Genomic DNA, 17,677 nt, shown 5'->3' on the forward strand with positions numbered 1-17,677 from the left:
GATACAACTGGCAGCGCTTTCGTCCCTGTTGCCTTCCCCCTTCTTCCTGCCTAGAAAGCAAACATGAGGTGCCAACAGCCTGTTGGGGACATGAAGTGACAAGCATGAGGATAAAAGCCCATCAGCTAAGAAAGGCGGAGTAGAAAAATTTGAAAGAGCCTTGGTTCTCATCAGCATTTCTTAGCAGCTGTACCCGCGCTGGATTGCTCAGTTCTGGACTTCTCGTCTTGTAAGAAAAAGAAAACTCTTTTGTGTTAACCTACTGCTGCTTGCTATTGCAAACAGATATCCTGTTATTTGCAACCAAAAGCACTCCTAACCAGCCAGTTATGAGACTTGCCTATTTATTCATTCATTCATTCACTTATTTTTAAAGATTTTATTTATTTTAGAGAGAGAGAGTGAGTGAGCGCAAGCATGAGCAAGGGGAGGGGCAGAGGGACAAGCAGGCTCCCCGCTGAGCAGGGAGCCGGACATGGGGCTGGATCCCAGGACCCCAGGATCATGACCTGAGCCGAAGGCAGTCGCTTAACCAACTGAGCCACCCAAGTGCCCCAGAGACTTGCTTATTTAAAAATTACTTAAATATGTTTCAAAGTGGTTCTATTTTAATGGCCAGGGCCTGCTGCTTGCACACAGAAGAGACCATTCATAGTTGGGATGCGAGTTATTTTATAATTTAGTGAAGAATCATATTTTGCTTAAACCTTAAAGTTTAATTTAAAATATTTTATCTTTCTGTAGTATATATGTACAATGGAATATTATGCAGCCATCAAAAATTGAAATCTTGCCATTTGCAACGATATGGATGGAACTAGAGGGTATTATGCTAAGCGAAATACGTCAATCAGAGAAAGACAATTATCATATGATGTCACTAATATGTGGAATTTGAGAAACAAGGCAGAGGATCATAGGGGAAGGGAGGGAAAAATGAAACAAGATGAAACCAGAAGGGGAGACAAACCATAAGAGACTCTTAATCTCAGGAAACAAACTGAGGGTTGCCGGAGGGGAGGAGGGTGGGGGGTATAGGGTTGCTGGGTGATAGACATTGGGGAGGATATGAGCTATGGTGAGCGCTGTGAATTGTGTAAGACTGATGAATCACAGACCTGTACCCCTGAAACAAATAATACATTATATGTTAATAAAATACTTTATCTTCCTTATAGATCTAATAAGGAAGCCACACTAGAGATCTGGGCACAGATGAAGAAAAAGAATGTTTCACAGAGAAGCATTTGAGCTAGGCCCTAAAGAATGGAGAAAAAAGGGGCACCTGGGTGGCTCAGTCGTTAAGCGTCTGCCTTCAGCTCAGGTCATGATCCCGGGGTCCCGGGATCGAGCCCTGCATCAGGCTCCCTGCTCCGCGGGAGGCCTGCTTCTCCCTCTCCCACTCCCCCCGCTTGTGTTCCCTCTCTCACTGTCTCTCTCTGTCAAATAAATAAATAAAATCTTTAAAAAAAGAATGGAGAAAAAAGAGAGTTCCAGACTGAAAGAATGTATAAGCTCAGAGGCACGAAAGAGCATGATATGCTAGATGGGTATGTGAAGCTGGAGAAGGAGAGATGATGTTAGAAAGCAAATTGAGGCCAAATCCTTTCAAGTCTTGTATACCAGACTAAGTTGCTTAAACTTTCTTTTTTTAAAACAAGAGTGAAGCACTTTTTTTTTTTTAAGATTATTTATTTATTTATTTGACAGAGAGAGACACAGCGAGAGAGGGAACACAAGCAGGGGGAGTGGGAGAAGGAGAAGCAGGCTTCCCACGGAGCAGGGAGCCTGATGCAGGGCCCGATCCCAGAACCCTGGGATCATGACCTGAGCCGAAGGCAGACGCTTAAATACTGAGCCACCCAGGCACCCCTAAGTTGCTTAAACTTTATCCTACAGGAAATAGAAGCTCTTAAGAGGTTTTGAAGGAAAGGAGTGACATGATCATATGGATGTTTTAGAAAGTGGGGCACCTGGGTGGCTCAGTCAGTTGAGCATCTGACTCTTGATTTCGGCTCCGGTCATGACCTCAGGGTCCTGGGATTGAGCCCCGTGTTGGGCTTAGTTTAGGATTCTCTCTCTCTCCCTCTGCCCCTCTTTCCTCTCCCCCTCCCCCAAGCTCATGCTCTCTTTCTCTCTCTCTAAAATAAATTGATAAAATCTTTTAAAAAGAAATTTTTAAAAAGAAAGCAAGAAAAAGAGATTGGGGCCAGAGGTAGGGAGGCTATTTGGAGAATACTACAGAGAGGATTACCAAAGAGAAGACACCACTGCAGAGGCTGCAGTGGACCCCCTGGGCAGGGGTCCAATGGAGGACAAAGCAGGCTCAGGGTCCACAGTCAGAGGGAGCTGGGGTGAGGCGAAGTCTGCAAGGGAGAGGGGGTCAGTGTTCCCAGGAGGCATTGCTAAGGCTGTTAAGGGTCACCTGGTAACTGCTGGAGGATGCAGCTTAGGAAACAGCACAGCACAGAGCAAACAGGTGGACAAGGCAGCCATGGAGGCAGAGGACCCCCAGCCTGAGGACCCCAGCCTTCCTGCTGTGGTAGGCTCCTAAGCTACACCCCTGCCTCTTCTCCATACAGCTGCTCACCATATTAGGAAAAGAAGCAGGCAAAGGGGGAGGTTATCTGAGAGTTACAATATTTTTATCCAAGAGAAACTGAACATACCTATTAAATTAATTAAATAAGGAGGCCATTAGACCAAGGTGGCCCTAATGCCATGGCAGCCTATGTAAGCAAACCAAAATCTAAGCCTGTAAATGCCTCAAGGTTATGAAACTGAAACCTAAAGACAACCAATCACAAACAGCCAACTAGACTAAACTATAACCAATCAGTAATCTCCTTATGTCCACCTTTTCTCTAGAAAGTTCTTACTCCTAACCACTTCCAGTTTGGTCCTGCTCATTCGAGTGGAGTTTCACTCAAATAAGCTCTTTAAATTTTTAATCTGCCTCAGTTTATCTTTTAACATGCTCAGAGAGATCATTTCAATTATCAGCATCACCATGCTTTAAACCAAATCCAACATCCAGCTTATCACCACCACCACCACCACTAACAGCAACTAACAATGTAGGTGGGAGCTCTAGAAGAGCCCAGATCAATTATGGACAAAACAATAGGAAAAGCCATCTTCTCTGCAAAACAGCTGTAGGGCACAAGTTAGATTATGCACCCCTGATACGGAAGCACCAAGAAAGCAGAGTCAAACATACAAACATCAGCTGATTCTATCCTGCACTGCCCTCGCATGGCCCTGAATCTAAGGGACATCAGCAATCTGGTCAGCAGAGATAACTCTCACTTAGGGATTAGGTATGTTCTGGGGGACCCGGCCCTGGCCCAAGACTCTCTAGCTCTTTGCCCCAATCAATGCTCATCAAATGGCCCATGATTATTACTTCATTGTCACCAGTTCTTAAATTCTAGAGCCTGGTACTGGAAAAGGATACCCCTCCCCCCTTAAAAAGAAACAGAATGGGCTTTTATTTTATACAGACAGGACCTAGACCCTCCGTCCAGGGCACACGCATCACGTCAGAAGAGGCACAAGTTGGGATCAACTGTGTTATAATCAGCATGAGATACGTAGATCCCAGCAATTTCTAGAACCGTTGGCTGGGTTCTCCCTTAGGGATTTGAGTTCAACAAAAAGACAGGAAACATTCAGCAGGATGGGTGATTTCCCAGGAAGTCTCTGACACCGCCGAGCCTCCTCGGCCACAGTCTTCCCTGAGTCTCAGTTTTCTCAGCCATGAGAATAACAATGGTTATTACCTCCCAGGCAGAGACACTACATAAAACACCTAGCGTGCACATCACCTGACACACAACAGACACTGACCAGTGTTAATTCTGATTCCTTTTTCTGAGTTTCTGATTCTAACCTGAGGCAGAATCTCCAGGATCTTAAAGATTGGCCTCACCTAGGGGTCCTCTGTACTCAGTTGTAATTCTTCCTTGTCCTTAGTCAGGGGAAGATTGTAACCTGTAGGCAGACTTGGGGCTCTTCTTTCATGGCATGATAGGACATGCTTCTGGAAGGAATGGTGTTGGGGGAGTGGGAGAACGACTCAAGGAAATGCTTGCTCCATGATTCTCAAACTTCAGTGAGCATGGGAATCACTTAGGGAGTTTATTAAAAATACAGATTCCCAGGTCCCTCCCTCAGTGACTGAGAGTCACTGAGCTACTGAGGGTCAGACCCAAGAATCTATATTTTTAATAGGGCCCCCAAAATATTCTAAGGTGCACCAAAGTTTCCTCCTCCTTGACCTGGTTACTCCCTGAAGACAGAGTACATGGTAGGGCCCAGTTGGGGGCTGTAGGATAATAAAAAATATTTGGTCTTTGTCTCTGCTTCCTGGCACAGAGCTCTCTTGAGTGATAAGAGTGTCTTAAGGGATGATTGTTTTATGCTAATGAGACAACCATTGGAGTGTGGTAGGGGGCTAGATAGCTTCAGGTTGAGAACTGGTCACAAGAAAAACCAACCTACTAAAAGGTTAGAATTTTCAGCCTCACCCCTTGACCTCCGAGGAGGGGAGAATGGTGGAAATTGAGTTCAATCATCAATGGCCAGAGATTTAATCAACCATGCCAACCATTGGATTTAACCAACCATTTAGATTAATCGACCTAACGAAACCTTGATAAAAATCCTAAAGGACAGGTTGGTGAACACATTCATGCAGAACATGGAAGCTCCACACCAATCCCCAGTCCCCACCCCAATCCCCCATAATTGGTCCTATGCATCTTTTCCACTTGGCTGTTCCTGAAGTACAACCTTTAGAATGAATTGGTCAACCTAAATGAAGTGTTTTCCTGAGTTCTGTGAGTCATTCTAGCAAATTATCAAATCTGAAGGGAGCTCATGGGAACTTCCAAATTTGTAGTCAGGCTGGAAGAAGTCTGGGTAGCCTGCGTACCCCATTTGCAACTGATGTGTGATGTGGAGCCAGTCCTCTGGGACTGAGCCCTTTAACTCATGAGATCTGACCCAAACTCTAGGTGAATAGTGTCAGAATTGAATTGAATTGTTGGGCACCCAATTAGTGTCATAGAATTGGTTGGTATCTGTAAAAACATGACACATTTGGTATCAGAAAAAAACCACACAGGGGCCCTGTCATATTTCATCTCCTTTTGACTTCACCTGGGCCCTTGTACAACTGCACTTCTTTATAGAATGTGATTAAGCCCAGAAGAAATGGCCAATTCTGTTGCAATTCTTTGACCTAAATTCAGTGTTAGCCTTTTGAAGAGGAGCAGAAGTGGGGCTTAAATTTTCCCTGTTCAAACCTACCCAAAGGAGGGCAGAATTTGCCTATGCACCTCTGACCTGCTGATTGTAATCCACACCATAGCCAGTGGACAATCTCCAACAGGCCAGGGAGGCAAGGGCCCACTCTAGAATAGGGCACAAGTCCATTTTCTGGAATCTAGGTTCACTGACCACCTTGAATCTGGCTGGATACCACTTGACCTGCCTCTTGACCTTTTGACCTGCCAGACCCCTTCCATCTAGCTAGATTCTTTGCCCTAGCTCCTCTTGGCTATTTATCAGTAGTCAAGCCTTCCTTCATGCCCCAAAATTGCTACAATAAACTCACTCAGCCATTTCCACCAGAATGTGCCCCAAGAGTCCAGGTGAAGGCTTTGCTGATAAGCTTTCCTATCCTGGACTCATTCCTGAGGTCTCAGCTGCACTGCTGTCCCAGCGTTTATTAGGATGCTATACCTTCCCTTCCTTGCCTTCTCCTCTCTTTCCTCCTGGAGAAGCCACACTGTTTTATTAGTCAATGTCACCCATCTTAGCATACCACATGAAACCATGCAAAGGGCCCTCATTCTTCATCTTTTTAAAAATATGTGGTGATTTTTGACAGAGACTTCTTCTACTAAGACCCTTTTAGGACAAAGTAACCTGGTCAATGATTGTCTTGCCCACCTGCAGGGAGGGAGACACGGTCAGTTTAGTAAAAGGTGGCACAAAATCAAGGGACATGACAGAGGCCCTATGTGCTGAAGTCCAGGTGGAATGAATAAGCTAAGTGCTTCTACTTAGAGTAGAGGCTCAAGTCTCCCATGAAAGAGAAGCTCCCCAGGAACTAGAGGGCCATACCTCAGAGCCACCATTAATGAGGGGAAAGTACCTGCCAGCTTCAAGGTCCTCCCCAAGGATCTCAGCTGGGCCCTCCTTAGGATAGTGCCCCAGGCAGCTCCCAGTCACTTGGCACCAGGACATTCTTCCTGTGACTACACTGGGTCAACACTGACTCCTTAAAACCCTCCCTCCGACTCTGGCTCAGTGTCCTCTTCCAAGATACAAACAGCACATGCACTGTGGGTGATTGACTGGGGTTCTAGATATCCTTCAGGGAAGCCATTTCTGGGAGGGCTAGGGGGAAATCCTGTGTGGCTTGAGCTCTTCCTCCATTTAAAAACACATCACTATCAAACTGGATCACACCCTGTACCACCCACCCCCTGGACATTATGAACCTCTCCAACTAGAGCTGTTGCAGACCTTGTCACTTTGATCCTTGCAATTTCTAGCTCCACACTCACAAAACCACCATCTTCTGGACTAAAATCTCTGTCTTCTTCTAATTCCCCGGAAATGCTCTGACTCCTTTGTGTTCTCACCTTGGGCAGTGCCCGAAGTGTACCTGATACCCGTAGTACCATCCCCAATGTGTGCTCATAGCTATCTGGCTAGTGTACACCCAAACCAGGCTCAAATTTTCATTATGTGCAAAGAATGGGAGGGACAAGGTGGGTGTTAGCAACCCTCCAAGGTCCCTGGAAAGTATTTATTGAAATACTATAAACTTTTAGTAAAGAGTGTGGCAGACTGCTCCAATATCATCTTCTTTATACTACATGAACAGAACCCAGAGAAAACAAGATTTCCCAACCTACCCTGAAGTTTGATATGATTATGTGAATAAGTTGCAGAACTTTCAGGATGTATCCTCAAAGGGAGGGGGCCTGCCCTTTCTCCAACATCCCCCCTCCACACCTCCTCCCCTCCATCTGCTGCTCTAAATGTGGACACAGTGGCGTACGTCCTTGGCTAAGTGGACTTCAGGTCACACCCTTCAGATAGTGAAGCAACAAGTTAGAGGGAACTTATGTACCAGATGACCCACATGGAGCAGAACTGCCATACTCACCTGGACCACTGGCTGAGAGAACCAATCCACCAAGGCCCTGAGCATCCCTGAACATCCTTTTTGGTTATGCTAAGAATGCAAAGCCCTGACTACTCTTTAGGCAACCATTTCTCGGGGTTGAGTTTACAGTGAGTAGATTCAGCTTCTCCCAGACAAAGAGTAGGCTTGCTTACCACTCACTATAAAAGTGGTAATTCCAGGTGTAACACAAACCCACTATACATACCGTGTCTACCTTGGTTCTTCCGTGTTGCCTCCATGGGTCGTGGGGGGCATAGAGAACCAGCACCAGCAGGCTTCGTGTGCTTCTTGCTACGCAGTGAGTAATGAAATCCTTTGTCTTGGACCCAGAAATCTGTCTTCAGTCAGCATCTATGAAACAGTAATTTATTAACTTGCAAATAGGGTAAAATCTCAGATCCTGACATACCTACCTCTAGACTGTTTTTAGGGAAAAAGAGAACAACTTGTATCTCTCTTGAGCCACTGTTATTTTAGATCTCTGTAATAGGCAGCCAAATCTAATTCTTTCTAATCAAAGAGTAACTTTTCAAAGCTCTAATTTGGCAAAAAAGAAAAAAGAAAAAAAAAACATGCTTGTTACATCTTGTTAGAAATTTATCTTTCAAGCTGAGCCAAATATGATCCATTCAAAAGCAAGAAATTATAAAAGTAAGAGGTGTGTGCCACTCGGGACCTCTTGAACAAGTGTCCTAGAGAAATTAAGATCATACCATGACTGGTGAGCAGCTATTGCAGGCACTGAATCGAAGGTTTACTTAATCAGGCTGGCAAAATCACAAGAGCAAATTCCCCACATTGCTGTGAGTCAGATAAGCTTTAAATGTTTTAAATGCTTGAGTGTTACTTTCTGCCAAGACTTAGTATTCAGCCACGCTTTTTGATATAGGATTCCATATTATGAGGAAGGGAATCCAGATGAACCCGGATCTGCCTTGATCTCAGACAAGGCGGGGGTGAACGTGCTTCAGGCGAGGCTGAATCCGAGCTAACATTCTTTCTAGAACGTTGGCAGCTCTTGTCCTTTGAAAAACAGCAGGGTAATTGAAGATGTTGAGAAAGGTTCAAGCAAGTTTGCATCACTACCACATTAGTCAGGAGACCGGAGCCGACAAAGATAAAAGAAGAATAGGGTTGAGGATGTGGCAGCCCCAGCTACACAGCCACTGACAGAATGTTGACAGCTCTTTGTGAGGCACAGGTATTTTGATGTGTCAAATATTCTAAGTGCGTGAATTCTCTCTGCCAGAATTCCCTGTGCACCCGTTGAACAATTCTCTAACGAAATTACCCCATGACTCTTTTTGGTGGGCGAATGTTGTTTTCGCCTGTTCAGCATCCATTCTCACTTTGGGACTAGCATCTAGATTTTCCCTTGGAGAATCACCCCTTCCCGCTCCCCAGTCCACATTGCTGGCTGAGGCTGACCCAACCCTACCAAGCGCCAGGCAATTGGTGCAGAAGGGCACAAGACCTGGTGAGATTCAACACTGGGACTTTTGTTGATACTATTTGGGAATGTGAGGCTTGCTGTGTCCTGAGATTGCTACTGTAGGGATAATATAAGCCTGGAGATGCTAGGAATCACAGGTAGAAAAAAACAGCCTGAAAATAGGGCCAACACAGTGGAGAACAGAACAAGAGGAGAGAGGAACCGAGTTCTATTGACATAGTTTTAGCATAGATCCAGCCACGCCTGAAGGGAGATTCACCCACAGACTTTTCACTATGTTATCTAATAATTTCCCTTTTTTGCCTAAGCCAAGTTTGAGTTGGTTTATGACTTGTGGAATTAAAAGAGTTCTGACTCTTGAAACAATTGCTGTCACAAAGGACAACCAGAAGAGTTTATCCAGTCTATATAAAACCAAAGAATGTGCTCAGGCCCTGTTGTGGCTTTAGAATTTCTATAAGTAGGTGCCACAATCAAGTAAAAGGAAATAGATGAGGGCGCCTGGGTGGCTCAGTCATTAAGCGTCTGCCTTCAGCTCAGGTCACAGTCCCAGGGTCCTGGGATCGAGCCCTGCATCGGTCTTCCTGTTCAGCAGGAAGCCTGCCTCTCCCTCTTACCCCTCCCCCTGCTTGTGTTCCCTCTCTCTCTGTGTCTCTGTCAAATAAATAAATAAAATCTTAAAAAAAAAAGGGAATGGATGAGGGACTTGTTTTGAAGCAGCTTTACATGAAATTGATTAACCATCTATTATTCATATCAAAAAATGAGGGGGAAGAAAAGACACCCCCCCAAACCACTCCCTTAGCAACACCATTCACTCAGACTAAGGAAAGATCAATCAATGGGGTTTCCAGAGCACTATGAGGGTCTAATACATATCTGACTATCATTGCTTACCTGAGGCTGAAGGATGTAGTGGAAAGTACTCTGGATTAAAATCCTAGCACTACAAAGCCCCTGAGCTAAATGAGCCTGGACTAATGGCTTAAATTCAGAGAGATCTAGCTTATTTTGCAGAGATAGGAGCATGTAACCACTTCCTTATATGCTGCCTGGTATTGTGGTCAACTGAGGACCTGGATGCCAAAGCACTCTACAAATTCTAATACATTACACCAATGTAAAATGTTCATCTCCTAATTTTTATGGCAATTACAAGTTTAAAAAATTAGTTTCTGGGATTAGGTTACATTGGGCTCAAGAGGGCATTGCATTCACTTACTGTAGGTAAAGAAGGGCCCAAGGAGAAGAGCTAGTCCTTGGCACGTGCACACTCTGGAAATGAGGCCCTCATCACCTCCAGACCTACTATACTGTCATTTGTTTGTTTATTTATTATTATGTCTTCTGCCAAGAAAATGGAAGCTCCACAAGAGTGAGAACTTTCACTGCTGTATCCCAGTAACTAGAACAGATTAGTAGATCGCTAAAAAATATTTGTTGAATGAATGTTTCAATGCTGGAAAGGATGTGAAGCATCTCTCATACACAGCTGGTAGAACCTGCAATTGATAAAACCACTTTGGAGGACAACTTGTCAATATCTAATAAAGTCAAATTGCACATGTCATGGGCTATTGCTGGGTATATTACATGTCTTGGAATATACCCTAGATGATCTTTTGCATACGGGCATAAGAATATTTATAGCAGTATTATGTGTAAGAATAAAAATTGTTGGAATCAACCTAAAGTCTGTCAATTTAAAAATAGATCAAATAATTTTGGTATATATCCATGTAATGCAATATGACATAACAGGAAAATAAATGCATTAGGGACTCCACAGGTGCTCAGGCATAAATTTCATAATTATAATGTTAAGGAAGAAAAAAAACAGTGCAGAAGGATGCAGAAATATCATTTATATCAAATACTTAACCTTGCAAAATAAGCTAGATCTCCCTGAATATATGTATTTTTTTTTTTTTAAAGTAGGCTCCACACCCAACGTAGGGCTTGAACTCATGACCCTAAGATCAAGAGCCACATGCTCTACCGACTGAGCTGGCCAGGTGTTCCAAATGCACAAATATTCCTTTAAACTATCACTGTGGAACTAGGAAAATAGGATATGTTGGTAAGAAAAGTCAAGATTCGTGCCTGAAAGCTGACCTAACACAAGGTAGTCCTATTTAGGACACCATGTTCAGCCCTTAAAAGTGAAAGGAAAATGAGCTGAAGACATGTAGTCCTTACATCTTAGAGAGACATCACAGTATGTTTCATTTTCTACCAAGCCTAGCTACAATACTTCTCCTAGTGACACTTGGCTCTGGCCATTCAGATGCATTTCCCTCTTTCTGTGACAACAACGTGAGCTTGGCAGAACACTGAGAACCGTAGGCTGAGAAAAGAAAATGCAGTCTTCCTGCCCACAGAAGAGATTCTGAGACATCCGCGCTAACACAGCATTGCCGAAAGGGCTTGTACATGAATCAGCCACAAATGGTAAGTGGGCTGATGAGGATTGCCGAGTTCATGAGAATTTCTGGTGAAGCAGCATGCAAGAGTGCTATCCGTTACTGTGTGTGCATGGTGCAATCTGTAATTTCACTTGTTTGGGTCTTTTTGTTATTATGTGTTACGCTTCACTAAGGCCTGTTGCAAGTTCTCTTTTTCCTTTGCTCTCACAGTCCCAATGCTTCATGAATGAGAATTGAGGCTTGTGGCAAGAATGTTAAATATTCCTTCAAACTACAGACAGGAAGGGCTGAGCGACAGTTCTGTTGTATTAGCATCTGATTCCAGGAACACGTTTCCAATTCTCCTCATTGCCCGACCATAGATGCGTTTTGGTGCTTACCACAGTCTAGTTGAATCCCCTCCGTGGTACCTAGGAACCAAACCAAAAGCAGTGTCAAGCAAAGAGGAGTATGAAGGCAGTCAAATAAAACATGTCCGCCGGCTTCCAGCATCCTCCCCCTTCCTAGGACCAGTACTGCCTAGAGTTGACACATTTAGCAAAGAAATACACAGGCTCCTATATTTTATTTGACAATCCTGTTAAGGCCTTTAGGAGCTCTATCTTAGTCTTATGGCATCACAGCCTATTTTGGGGGGAAAAAAAAATCTGAGATTAGTCATCAGACTATTGAGCAGCCTTTCTCAAAGTCTGGTCCCAGGTAATATGCATTAGAATAACCTAGGACACCTGTGAAAGGGGCAGATTCCTGAGTCTTGCCCTTGACTCCCAGAATCAGAAATTCCGGGGATGAGCCTGGAAATACACATTCTTGTCTCAGATAACTCAGAGGTACTCTAAAGCATGACGGTTATTTAATGATCTGCTTGTCTTTTCCTCTCCCGTCAGTACATACTTAAAGCCTTTTTCTGCTTGTAGAAAAGAGATAATAAAAGTACAGTATGTGACATTTAAGGGGACCTTAATAAATATTCGCCCCTTTTTTAAAAAAAAAAATTATTTGTTTGAGAGAGAGAGAGAGAGCAAGCAAATGAGCACATGAATAGGAGGAGGGGCAAAGGGCTCTTTGCTCTTCAAGCAAGCCACCTCCCCTGTTGAGTGGGGAGCCTGGAGCTTGATCCCTCTACCTGAATCATGACCATAACCCACTGGGCCACCCAGGCACCGCTCCCTTAATCCCTTCTTAAAGGAATTTTGGACTTCAGGAACAAGACAGGGTAGATCCTCAAGGCCAGTCCCCAGACCCCTGAGGAAAAGAAGTCAGAGGCAGTCTCTGACCACCTTCAGGTAAGTAAGCCCTAGTTCATCTACACTTGACTCTATCCAGGCTGCTACTCCAGACCCACCGCCAAGAAAGCCCATGGGCAGAGCTTCCAGCACAAACACGTCCAGAGCTTCACCGTGTGGGACAAACAGAAGGAATCTTCAGTCAGTGTTCAGAGTCGCCTGCACTTATCTGCCCCTTCTCTAAATTACCTCTGCACTTCTTTCTCCTCTGGATCAAAGAGTTAATTTAAAACCAGAATTCCGCCCCCACCCCCAACCCCAACATTCGTCTATCTCTAATTCTGCTCTCCGCATTTTCCAGAATTTCATCTGAAGGTCTGCCACCAACATTAATGAACAGCTAGCTCACTGCCTGTTTGAGAACCGCGTGCCTGAGAAGGGGGTAGAATCCTGCAGATTCAGGACTTGGGTTTAGAAAGACTACAGGCCCCAAAATGCAATTTCACCTTCCAAAGACTACCACTCCCAACATGCAATGCAGCCAGAGTTAGCAAAGGAAAAGCCTGTCTGGAAGTTTTGCCTTCCTGTCACCCTCAGGCAAAGGAAAGATTTAGGAAGTCGCCAGAGGATATTTTTTTGCAGGAGCGGTCACTCTCTAAATCCAGGCAAGGAAGGGGAGGAGTCTGAGCCGGGTCCCGCCTCTTCTCCAGTAAACTCCTCCCGCTCCAGCTTTGGAGGCTGGAGTTCCCAGGGCTGGGAGCAGTTGCACGCCCCCGGCTTTCCCCATGGCTTCGGTGACCAGAGCCGTGTTTGGAGACCTGCCCTCAGGGGCAGGGACAGTGGAGAAGTTCCAGCTGCAGTCAGACCTGCTGAAAGTGGACATCATCTCCTGGGGCTGCACCATTACGGCCCTGGAGGTCAAAGACAGGCAGGGCAAGGCGTCAGATGTGGTGCTCGGCTTTGCAGAGTTGGAAGGTGGGTTGAACTGTGCCCCGGGCTGCCGGGCCGGCCCCCGGCCCCCGGCCCCCCCGGACACGCGCCCCGATCGATCGGGCTGCTGGCGGAGGGGAGCCAGAGCAAGTCCCCGAGCTTGGCGCCGTCAGGAGTGCTAGCAGTCGGCCAACTCTGTGTTTCCATCCAGTGTCCGGAAAAAAGACAAATGAATGCGAACAGCTACAGGACTTGGCCTCTGGTTATCCAGTTAGGCTTTGCTCTAATTAATTTAGAGTAGTTGAGGGTAAGATGAAATCCCAGCAACCCAGGAGCCATCTTAGAACTGCCAGGTCTGTGAGGGCAGGAGAGGGAAAAGCTGGCTAGAGGGGGTGTGGCTCCGCGTTCTTCCCCTGTGTTCTGAAGTAGGACAATCCAAGACCTGACTTTTCTACTTGTTTTCTCCCTCATCAGATCCTCTTGGAGGACTGATTGTCTCAGAAATGCTCCAACATGGGGACGCCTGGGTGGCTCAATCGTTAAGCGTCTGCCTTCAGCTCAGGTCATGATCCCAGAGTCCTGGGATCGAGTCCTGCATCGGGCCCATCGGGCCCCCTGCTCGTTGGGGAGTCTGCTTCTCCCTCTGCCTGCCGCGCTCTCTCTCTTTCTCTGACAAATAAATAAAATCTAAAGAAGGAAGGAAAGAAAGAAAAGGAAAGAAAGAAAGAAATGCTCCAACATGGCTCAGTGGGTGCAGAAGTGGAAGACCAACTCATTGTCTAGCAATGTCTCCCAACTAGGATGAACTTCTAGTGGAATCCGTGAGCAATTAGGATCATGTATGAATCCATGCATTCAAAAATGGTTCATTCAGTTCTCATTCAGTGAGACAGACATGGTCCTCACCCTCATAGAGCTTGCCCTTTAGCTGGGGAGATAGACATTAGGCAAATAATCGGATTCATGAATAATTACACTTGCAGTTTGATCTCAGCAAAGGAAAATGGACACAGAGCTATCTCTTGTTCCTGCTCTGTAGCTAGACATTGGAGATAAGGTCTGAAATAAAGTTGGCAAAGGGAAACTGCTTGAAGATAAATACCATTTGCTCAGGGGAAGGGGCGTGCACAAAAACTGCTAGAGAGGAGGTTTGAGGTTTTCCTTTAGGTGCGTCTTTCTATCTGCTTGGTTCTTTAGCTAATGTAACATGGCTCATGGTTAGAAGTCAACAGAAAACTCTGGGTCTTGGTTTTTCTCTGATGGGGGTTCAGATCTTCTGCCTTCAGAGTCAGAAGGCAAGAGGGTTGACAAGTGACAAAAGAGGATTCTTGAGAGTCATTTTGCTGAGTCACTGCTCTCTCTGTTAGTAGCATAGCTATTTTCTAGGCTGACGCAGAATCACAAAGAGATTACTTGGCTGGTGCAGAATTGCCCAGTGGAGTTGAAGAATTCGATGAGGGGCCTAGAATTCCAGAGCCAACAAAGCATTGGAGATGCTAAGCTGTCAGCATCTACTTTTACCACCTCCTCCATCTCTGCTTTATCACCGTTGAAGAGATAGTGGCCCTCCCTCTGCACCTCTACACACACACATTCACCTACCCTCCCTCCTTACCTGTTTTTTTTTTTTTTAAGATTTTATTTATTTATTTGAGACAGAGAGAATGAGAGACAGAGAGCCTGAGAAGGAGGAAGGTCAGAGGGAGAAGCAGACTCCCTGCTGAGCAGGGAGTCCGATGCGGGACTCGATCCCGGGACTCCAGGATCATGACCTGAGCCGAAGGCAGTCGCTTAACCAACTGAGACACCCAGGTGTCCCCTCCTTACCTGTTTTAGTTCTGCTGCAAGAGTCACGTGGATCTTCAAAGACAGAGCGTCTGTGGAACTCTTAGGAACCGTGTGCGGGGACATGCCGCCTGGGAAGTAGCAGTGTCTTCATGGGCGTCAAGTGCCGATTTTGTGAGGGTATCCATACAGTGGAGTCGTCTCTGAGTCTAGGACTCCTGTGGGAATCTGGGTGAAGAAAGTATTATCCCCACATGTTCTTAAAAGGGAGAAAAAAAACAGATGCCTTCGGATTATAGGGATCTAGCTTGTGCTGTATTGCCCTCCACGTTAGTAACCTGTCTTGAGAACATTAAATAGCATTTTCTTATTAGGATACATCACAGGCTTCCCAAAAAGGTTGAATCAAAGCCTCTAAAATATTCTGGGTGCTGGGTCGAGACAGACATCCTCATTCCTATGCTATAATTTAGATAATTGAATTATTGATTTTAAAAGGAAAGCACACTATTTTCAGAAGAGGGGAAGTTGGAAGAAAGCCCTCAGAATATCAATTAGTGCTTTCTAATATGTGCAGCCATCCTCGTGGTTATTGCAAGTGGCCCTTTGTTCCCTTTTTACAGCCCTTTCAGTTTTTTTGTAGATTCTTTCAGTATTGCTAAAGATAAAAGAAGACTTCATTTATGTCATAACAGGAAGCATACTTGTCTTGGTTAGAGTAGTGTGAAATGGTGCTCTACTACTATTTTGATTAATTCTTGTGTATTAAAACCCCTGGTAAGAAACTGGCAAAAATGGGCACCTGGCTAGCTCAGTTGGTGGAGAGTATGGCTCTTGATCTCGGGGTTGTGAGTTTGAGCCCCCCGTTGGGTGTAGAAACTACTTAAAAAAAAATCTTAAAAAAGAAAAAAATTGCTAACAGTGATTGTCTTTAAGAAAAGACACTGTGTAGCTGGGGTGGAGGGTTAAGAAGGAGACTTTATTTTCACTGCATATTCTTTTGGAGTATCTGAATATGTAAGTATTATATAAACAAAACGGAGGTAAATCATTTAACGCTACAAGACATGACAGAATATGACAGAGTAGGGGGTTATCTTGACATTACTATGTCCCCAAAACGTTTTGAGCCACAGGGCGTAGCTAAGCATGGATAATTCCATGAGACATGGTCCTTTCCTAACTGCCAGGTTAGATGTGAACGCTCTCCAGTTTCCCAGATAGCTTATATAATCTGCTTGGATCATGGCCATGACCGGAGGTCAGAATGGTTCAGTTTCTCCCTGGGAAAATTAGATCTTTCTTCTGTAGAATTCTAAAGAGGTAAATCGTAGGATCTTTTAGTTACAGCCTGGAAAAATCAGTAATGCCTCCTATGAATTTTTCTGCCACTTTTTGTACGTAAAATACTTAAAAGTGCTTTTCGTCTTCCTGTCCCACCTACAGTCATTATGACTTCTTTCAAAACCTGTGATGAGACTATTTGCCTATAAGCCACGGGTATAAACAACCTACCCACACAATCACCACCTGCCTGCCCCTTTATCTTCCCCCCAGTCACCACCAAATACCCAGCTATTACTGCCATGAGAGCCATTATGGAAAGAAATAGAAAAAACAGACTTTGTGTTTTTCGAAAACCGCAGTTCATAGGGGGGTGGAGGAAAAGGGAGGGGCTCGGTATTGCAGATGCCCAGTGCCCTTAGAGGAAACATTGAGGATTCCTGGTTTAGATCTCTGCTTTGTCCCTTAAAGCTGTGGGACCTAAGCAAGTTATTGAACCTCCCCAGACTTATTTCCTCACCTAAATTAATGGATAATGATGATTAAATGTGCAACCAGCTGTGATAGTGTCTGTAGTGAACAATCAATAGCTTTTATCTCTTTTCCTTCCCTTGCCTCCAAATACCTTCCCTCACACTCCTGGAACCTTTTTTTTTTAAATTTATTTATTCATGAGAGTCAGAGAGAGAGATAGAGGCAGCGGCAGAGGGAGAAGCAGGTTTCCCGCCTAGCAGGGAGCCCGATGCGGGACTCAATCCCAGGACTCTGGGATCGTGACCTGAGCCGAAGGCAGACACTCAACCATCTGAGCCACCCAGGCGCCCCCCTGGAACCTTTTACTTCACTTAGTTAATACTGAGAAAAGGGCATGAAGATCCATGTGGATAACCAGCAGCCATTTGAAAATATATAAAATATTGGGGACAATTAAAATGCTTGTCAATGAAAGTAATGGCTGTTTTCCTCTGAAAGCCAAAGGAAAGTCATTCAGGTTGTAGAAGCTTCGCCTGGGATTAGTAGCCACTTTTATTTCAGACTTTAGGGCACTCTGGCTGAAATTTGGGCTGTATGAGGTGCACAGCACAGCTGGGGTCCTTGGGATGGTAGAAGAGTGGAAAGATCCATTAATATATTTTGCCCAGTCCTTTGCCCAGGTAAAGGGACAGACTTTTCCTCTACCCTTTATCCCACATCAGCAATGGGCTTGATTAAATCATCATTGGTGGCTTGACCTAGAAACTTTGCCCTTTTTGCATGGAAAACAGTATTTTCTGCATTTCTTTTTTTTTTTTTTAAGATTTTATTTATTTATTTGACAGAGAGAGACACAGCGAGAGAGGGAACACAAGCAGGGGGAGTGGGAGAG

The 17,677-nt window shown here is 44.9% G+C and overlaps 1 protein-coding gene across 1 annotated transcript in view; it reads left to right on the top strand.

Moving 5' to 3' along the window:
* The first annotated feature begins 12,858 nt into the window (after positions 1-12,858).
* The window catches only part of GALM (galactose mutarotase), a 51,992-nt gene continuing 47,173 nt past the window's right edge, over positions 12,859-17,677 (top strand). Inside the window, exon 1 of the mRNA XM_021697539.1 lies at positions 12,859-13,287. Within this exon, the coding sequence (XP_021553214.1) occupies positions 13,098-13,287 (190 nt within the window). The 5' untranslated portion in view covers positions 12,859-13,097. The remainder of the gene's footprint in view (positions 13,288-17,677) is intronic.

Source organism: Neomonachus schauinslandi, chromosome 10 (genome assembly GCF_002201575.2).
Source record: "Neomonachus schauinslandi chromosome 10, ASM220157v2, whole genome shotgun sequence".
NCBI classification, from domain to species: Eukaryota; Metazoa; Chordata; class Mammalia; order Carnivora; family Phocidae; genus Neomonachus; species Neomonachus schauinslandi.